The following is a 7,699-nucleotide window of genomic DNA, read 5'->3' as shown; positions in this document are numbered from 1 at the left end:
AGATAATACCCACATAGGGAATAGATTTAGATTTGCTTTCTTCTTCTTTAAAAGTTCCCTGGGCACCCAACAAAACTGAATTACTAATGGCTCACCTTTGAGTTGATCGTAAGTCTTAGCTGAACCTTTTTGTCTAACTGGGTTAATTAGGTATTATCTTTTCTCTTTCTCACCTAAATAAAGGTTTTATAATGTCTTAATATTTCAGCTCCTGCAGCTGCTTTCATTGCGCAAGTTAAAGATCTCCGCTATGCAGAGCCACCTATTTTCACAAAATATGTAAAACCTAAATCGATTTTGAGATTTCCACTCATCTACAAAAACTAACTGAAATTGGCTAACAAGAGGGTGACCATTCCCTTTCCATGACAGAGAAACACTGGATGATAGACATGTGTGACTGCATGAACACTGTTCCTTAAGAAACAGCCTTAAAAAAATAAATCACTTTTCAGGTCACATGTTAAAGCTTTGTACAATCGAGGGTTTGAGATGTGCCAAATCTTACACATTCTGCACAGTCCTATTCACTTGAACAGAACTAATCACTCAAATTGCATAAAGCTAAGTGCTTGTTTAAATCCTCACATGACTGATGACTAATGTTCACTATTTAAAATCCTGTCCAAAGACAAAGGAACTGATTGTTGCATTTGAGCAGTCAACTTTCTAATTCATCATAGTAATTTAAATCCGTATCATTTAAAATATCTAAGAAGCGTGACCTCACTTCATCAAAAGATTCTCCTTTTGTCCTGGAAAATTTTGCATACTAAATACTACAGCATTGGAAGTAAAATATTTTCAGTCTGAAAGTGATTTAAATTCCGTATTTTATGACAGGTATCAAACAAGAAAAAAACGCAGACAGAAGCTAAATTTGGTGGGGTTCCCTGAATGCACTAAATCTAAAGAGAACTCTGAGTCGATCTTAAATATAACAATTACTGAGTATTTAAATGGGTATAAAGCATTGCCTGAATATGTCTCAGTGTACAGTGTAGAGCGTACAGTCCTAGAAGACAGGGTTTAATGCATCATCTTCTTCAGCTAACCAAACTGTAAAATTATAAAAGCTATGTAATTTGGATTGTTGCGTCTCGAGGAGGTTCAAAGAGTGACTGTAAGCCTTTCAGGCATGGCATCATTATGTTCTCTTTAAAGCAGAAGCCCATCTAGGTTCTGCTTTGTGACCGGCACCCACCGAAGTGCACTGCGGTGTCAGCAGCGGACAAAGCCTCTCGCAGGCTGCACACGCTCCCCATCCCTCCCGGGAGCCCTTCCCGCAGCCGCGTTCCCGCTCCCCATCCCTCCCGGGAGCCCTTCCCGCAGCCGCGTTCCCGCTCCCCATCCCTCCCGGGAGCCCTTCCCGCAGCCGCGTTCCCGCCAGCGCTCTGCCCGCCGCTCGTGCCCCGGCCGGGCCCTGCCCGCCGCGCGCCGCCCCCGGGGCCTCCAGCGGGGCCGGGGCCCTGCGCTGCCGCAAAGCGCGCCAGGCGGGGCGGAGGCGGGCGCGCGCTCTGTCGCGCTGCCGGAAGCGCTGGCGTTGTGCTTTGCGGCCCGCGCCCCTGATCCGAGGCCAGGAAGCCCCGTCCGGCCTTTCCGCGGAGCCGCCGCCGAGGGCAGGTGAGTGTCGGGGCGCTCCGGCCGCGCCTGCCCGCGCCCCCGGCCGCCCGCGCTGATAACGCTCCCTCTCTCTTGCAGGAACAGCCATGCCGGCCAAGGGCCCCCTGCAGAGCGTCCAGGTCTTCGGACGAAAGGTGAGGCGTGGGCATGGTGGCTTGCACCGTCTGCTCCTCGCTCCCGGGCTGGGCCGCTCCTTTGGGCCGTTCGCGCTCGGGATGTCTCGGCCGCAGCACCTGGCCAGGGCCGTGCGGCGGGGCTTGGCCGCGGGAGGGCCGGCGGGGTGAGTCCCGCTCGGCAGCCCACGTGTCCCGCTCCGTGGCTGCCAGAGCGCGCCGTGTCCCTGGGGCGCTGCGGAGCTGGGGGGAAGGGTTTGTTCGGCTCGGGAGTGGGTCTGGGTTGCCTCTCACCGGAGTCTTCGGGAGTGGCCGATGCTGCCGCCCCAGTCCACAGCGGCCTGGCTTACCACTGCTGGTATTCGAGGGCCACGTTGTGAGGTGGTGGCGGGAAGGTAAAGTTCTCACTGCTGGAATGCAGAGTCTCGAGTAACTCACAGTACCAATCTTTTGCGACGAAACGAGCCGTAAAAAAAGGGTGTTGTAGAATGGAGGGGTCTTTTCCGTCGTGTACAACTAGATCTTGTAACTATGAACCAAACACTGAAACTTTTATTAAGATGTTGCCTTAATACTGTGAAGGTGTAAGGAGAAGTACTGTTTTGTTTAGTGCAAAATGTTAGTTTCGGGCATAAGACTAAGATTGCTAGATGGTTAAAATGAAATGGAAGTTCCTGCTGCTTATGCAAAAATGGAATGCTGTGTTAATACACATTTGGCTTTTTAGAAAACTGCAACGGCTGTTGCCCACTGCAAGAGAGGGAATGGCCTCATTAAAGTTAATGGAAGACCTCTGGAAATGATTGAGCCCAGAACTCTGCAGTATAAAGTAAGCATCCCCCCAGCGTCCACCCTGCTTCCCCTTTATACATGTAATTGCTTGATACTGGAGACGAGTTGCTTGTCTTATTGAAAGTACCAAATTTTTGGTTGTTAACTGATTACCTAAAATACAGATGCTGTTATGAAAATTAAGTAAAGTGCACTTCTGTGATGGGGTGTTTTGTTTAACAGGTTTCACTTAATGTGAAGTATTTTTTGCATTTCCTATACACCTTATAAGCTGAAATAGGTGCCCTCATTGGAGCCCTAATTTTAAAAAGGTTGTTTAGAACTTTATACAATAGCTGCTGGAAAATGCTGAGAGAATCTAAGTGGAGAAAACTACCTATAAATTATTTCAGGTCTTCAGTTTCAATGAACTTACTTTTTACATGTAGTTACGGCATTCTAGTTAAACTGTTCCCTTGCTATTAATTCCCATGTGCATGTGTTTTGCTGTTAAGATATTTGAAACTGAAATAAACCAAAGACTTCAGTAAATGTATGTTACGACAGCGCTAGTAAATGTTAAAGAACTCTGCAAGCGGTGTACTTGACCTTGGTGTGTGCTTTTAAAATCAAGGCTCTTATTTTTCAGAGTATTTGGTAAGTTATTACAAGCTCTAATCCTCATTACAAATGAATTTTCTTTGTGTTTTGTTTCCCAGCTGCTTGAACCTGTCCTCCTCCTGGGGAAGGAACGGTTTGCTGGTGTTGACATCAGAGTCCGTGTGAAGGGTGGTGGCCACGTAGCACAAATCTATGGTATGGTTCTTGGTGTGGGTTGGAATGGGCAAAGCCACTCTAGTGAGTTGATGCTGGCTGGATGCCAGGTGCCCACCAAGCTGCTGTGTCATTTCTCTCCTTATCATGATGGGGAGGAGGAGAAACTAAGATGGAAAAATTCGTGGGTCAGGACGGCAGATTATTAAAGCAAAAGCAAAGGCTGTGCTGAAGCAAAGGAAAACAAAAGGCTTCCGTCAGCAGGCAATGTTCAGCCACTTCCCAGGAAGTGGGACCTCAATACCTGTAGCAGGTGCTCTTCCTTTGCTTTTACTGCTGAGCAGACATCCTCTGATATGGAATATCCTCTGGTCAGTTTGAATATCAGCTGTCCTGGCTATGTTTCCTCCAAGATCTTGACTGCTGCCAGCCTAATGGTGACGGGGAAATGTTGTAGGCACAGCCTTGGTGCTGTGCAAGCACTGCTCAGCTGTAGCCAGAACACAGACCAAGTGAGAGCTGTCACGGGAAAATACCTCAGCCAGACCCAATGCAGCCATGTAGTTAAGAGGCTTGTGTTTGGGACAGTGACTTGCCAAACTCTGTTCTGTTTCTTTCTCCACTGTGCAAATGTAGTTTTTCATAAGGGCTTATTAATTACCTTTTATGTGCAAAGCTGTAACAGAGTAAGCCGAATGAAGCAAAATGATGAAGTTTTGAGGAAATGCTTGGGAACTACATTTACATTGTGCAGTGTGAGAGGATTTTGGGAGGGGTTTAGCATTAGAAATTGTATCCTTAGTTGTATAGTTCCATCTTGTTCAGAAGCATCTTTCAGGTGATGAACAAAGCTGGGCAGTTTTCCCCTTGCAGAGAAGGCTGGGAATATATTTGCATTAGCTGTTGATAAGAGTTCATCTTGACAAAAGATAGATTTGTTCTGCTCCTAATTTGATTGTAGTTCATGAAGTGGAGCTGATGCTGCATAAAAAGCAGAGGCAAATTTCAGGCTCAAACTTGGTAGCATGTGTTTTTCAGAACATTCATATTTTCATCAAAATCCTGATGTTAATGTTTTGACAGATAAGTGTGACAACATCCTGACAGTTATTCCCATTCTCGTGGTGTGAGTTCTGGTTACTGTGGGTTACTGTGCTAGTTTTTCTGTTCCAGCAAGCAGACTATCCTGTTGACCCTTTTGCCTCCTTAGTCTTTCAGCACACAATCAATTTTATCTTTGTTGAAAAGTATAGACATTTCAGAGAACTGTTGTCTAAGAATTTTGAAAGTTGACTGCTTGTAGATAGGCAATGAACCTGCGTTAGTAACTCGGGAGAGAAGGTGATCAGACAGCTCTTGTGCAATGTCTTGGTTAGCTGGCAGTTGTCAAATCGACAAATGAGTCGTGGGTGGCCTCTTGGCACAGATTCCTTAAGATTTGCCAAAGGTCACGTGGAGTATGTGGGAGGGGATATTAAGGAGAGAAAGGACAATTTGGCAGTGAACAAAATAGCACATTTCTCAGATAATTGACACTTTGTGTTTAAATTTTGAATAGATTTGCAATCCTTACTGATCTTTCATCTTTTTTTAATAGCTATCCGTCAAGCTATTTCCAAAGCTTTGGTGACTTACTATCAAAAATGTAAGTAACTTTGATTGTTGTATTAGCTTGAAGTGGCAGTGTGTGGCTTTTGGTTGTTCTATTGCAAAAGGTATTAATATGGTTCCATGTGCAACTGCTTACACTAAAGATTTTTTTTTTTAAACAGATGTTGATGAAGCTTCCAAGAAAGAGATCAAGGACATTCTAATCCAGTATGATAGGACTCTGCTTGTTGCAGATCCTCGCCGTTGCGAATCCAAGAAATTTGGAGGACCTGGTGCTCGTGCACGCTACCAGAAGTCTTACCGTTAAAATTGGTCTCTAAATCATGTGACAGTCAATAAACAAAAAGAATTTGATAATTTTCGTGTTTCTAAATTGCCTTTTCTTGGGTGGATAGATAGATTTTTTTTTTTTTTTTTTCACTGTGTGTTGAGATTGATACACAAAGGGATTTGTATCAAATGAAATCAGAGGGCTGATGGCAGTTCTTTTTTATCTTTTCATAGTAATTCTGGGCAGTTAGGGTCTTAAGAATAAAGAAGAGCTTTCTTCTGTTGATGAATGTGTGTGATGAATCCAAACATAAAGAAAGCTCACATGGTGGATTTTGTGGGTACATGCAACAACACAGTGGTTTGTGGAAGATTTGCATCCTAACCTTTCTGGTAGTCGACATTGTGAAAACCAAAGTAATTATGGGGGCAGGGGAGGGGGTGTGTTGAACTCTGGCATTACCAGATAATGCAGAGACAGAGTCCTGGACTGGTGTGTCTAAATGTAGGAAACTTGAAATACTCACTTAAAAATAGTATTTTGTAAAAAAATCAAGGATTTTGTGTTTTAAGATTAGGTCTGAGTAATTAATCCTTCGGCCACATGTTTGCACAGTACAAGCACAGAGGAGTAACTGCTTATGTTACGAGCTGCAAGGCAATTTGAAAGCCTTGGAGGAAGAAAGGGTGGAAAAAGTGAGTTGAAAAGTAATTTTCAAAAATTTAGCTAGAGAATGTGGATATTAAATGTTGGAGAAGTTTTCAGTTCCTATCCATTGACCCAAGGACAAAATGTAAATCCTGAGTAAGTGTGAGATAGGCCAACAGCAGTCTGTTGAAAAGACTCATTCTGTCCTTAGGAAGAGTTGCTAGTAATAGTGTGAGGCCTCGGATACAAGCTGACCCAACCAGTGTGAGCACAGCCCTGAGCTGTTTCCTGTGTTAGTAAGCCAGTTTGGAGTGGAACTGGAAGAAACACTGGAGACTAAGACACTGAGAGCCCAGCTACTCAATACTGCTGTATTGCTCTCCAAGCCTGGTATTTTAATGTCACAGGCTTGTATGCCAGTACTGGAATTATCAGAGGAGCACCTTGGTACTATAATTTTTGTTGGGCTTTCTCTTAGCATGGTATTCTCATTTGCTTAATGGGAGATTTTTTTCAGTGTACTCAGTCAACACAAACCAGCTTACCTTGTGAGTTAGGGAATTGGAATGACTTGTAAAATTTCACCCTTTTGCTCTAGTTTAATAGAACAGGTGCTTACAGCTGTTTTTTTAATGTTAAGCATTTGTCATGATGCCTCTGCTTTTTCAGTAGAAAAGTAGTAAAGGTATACTCACAGTTATTCAAGAGTTAAACATACAGCAAACAAATTCCTTCTAAAAAAGGAATTCTGCATCCATCTCCCTATTTTAGCTGTCACTTTCTGCCACAAAATAACTGCATTCCATGATTTGGATAGAAGAGGAATGCTTGTATTCAAACCTCTCATGCTCCTATTGAAGCAAAGGGGACTGTTCTATGTTCTATCACCAATTTACATACCAGGATTTTTTTGGTTTTACACTAAGCAAATGGGACACTCCATCCCAGACTCCTGCTATCTTTGGCAGGATGCATGGTCTGCTATTCTCAGTCCCCCTTTCCTGCACTCTAAGCTCTTGGGCTGCTGAAAACTGCAATGCTCAGCCTCTTGGTTTTCCAAGGAAAAGATGCTATGCAGAGCTAACTTTGAGTTTGATTGCTTGAATTCCTGTGAGTTTTGTGAAAACTTGGGTCTTGATGATAATTAATTTCAGCTGAGGGAAAACAAAGTCTTTTAGTTGTTTGGCTTGTGTGACTGAAAAGCAATGGCTCACTCATTGCCTGCCAGTTGGCACATACATACCCTATGCTGTGGCTTGTCCAAAACTGATTCTTGCCTAGCTGTGAGATGACTGGGATGGGGGGAAAAGAGATGATGCAAAATTGGAGTGGTGTGGAACTTAATGAGGCAGGGGCAGATGCAATACCTGATGCCAGTAACCTTAGGGGTGGATTTCACAGTTATGAGGAAGCCTAATGGACCTGTTTTTCTGCTCACAGAACAGCTTGTAACAATTGGGGATTATTGTTTTGCTGTTCTTTTGTGGAAAGGCTGAAAATAAAACTTGCATTGCTACTAATATATTCAGAGATGATATCTGCATGTCATTTCTTCAACCAGAAGACTTAAAATAATAAAAACGCACTCTGATCCTATAAAAATGCCCCATTAATCCTGTAGAGTGATGTCATTCCCACATGCTTGCTTTCTAAATGAGAAATGTTTGTAGAATTGGGCTGCTGTCTGCCTGGATGGCTGAAGGTTTATATTCTGAGAAGCTGCTTACTGATCATCCACTAGAGGGCTTAACTTCATTGGGGAACTGTAACCGCTGTGAGTAAAGTTTGGAGGTGTTTGTAAAAATGTCTCCTTTCCTCATGTCCTCATTCTGCAGGGATGGTACTCAAGCACTTACCATTGAGCATACACTCTGGCCAAAGACACACA

General features: G+C 43.8%; 1 protein-coding gene across 1 annotated transcript; it reads left to right on the top strand.

The window, feature by feature from the left end:
* Positions 1-1,503: 1,503 nt before the first annotated feature.
* Positions 1,504-5,249, top strand: RPS16 (ribosomal protein S16). Its single transcript, XM_042017683.1, has 6 exons — positions 1,504-1,623; positions 1,702-1,757; positions 2,464-2,565; positions 3,227-3,323; positions 4,879-4,926; positions 5,054-5,249. Exons 2-6 carry the CDS (start codon positions 1,710-1,712, stop codon positions 5,197-5,199), a joined length of 441 nt encoding a protein of 146 aa, XP_041873617.1. The 5' UTR covers positions 1,504-1,623; positions 1,702-1,709; the 3' UTR covers positions 5,200-5,249.
* The last annotated feature ends 2,450 nt before the right edge of the window (positions 5,250-7,699 follow it).

Source organism: Corvus kubaryi, unplaced genomic scaffold (genome assembly GCF_017639235.1).
Source record: "Corvus kubaryi isolate FWS band 111438036 unplaced genomic scaffold, C.kubaryi_AGA036_p1.0 137, whole genome shotgun sequence".
NCBI classification, from domain to species: Eukaryota; Metazoa; Chordata; class Aves; order Passeriformes; family Corvidae; genus Corvus; species Corvus kubaryi.
Note: the sequence above shows the minus strand (reverse complement) of the source record. Positions and strands in the feature narration are given on the sequence as shown.

Coding starts and splice junctions, on each gene's coding strand:
- RPS16 (XM_042017683.1), top strand. CDS start 1,710: ATGCCGGCCAAGGGCCCCCTGCAGAGCGTCCAGGTCTTCGGACGAAAG. Junction 2,566..3,226: donor CCAGAACTCTGCAGTATAAA/GTAAGCATCCCC, acceptor TTTGTTTCCCAG/CTGCTTGAACCTGTCCTCCT. Junction 3,324..4,878: donor CCACGTAGCACAAATCTATG/GTATGGTTCTTG, acceptor TTTTTTTAATAG/CTATCCGTCAAGCTATTTCC.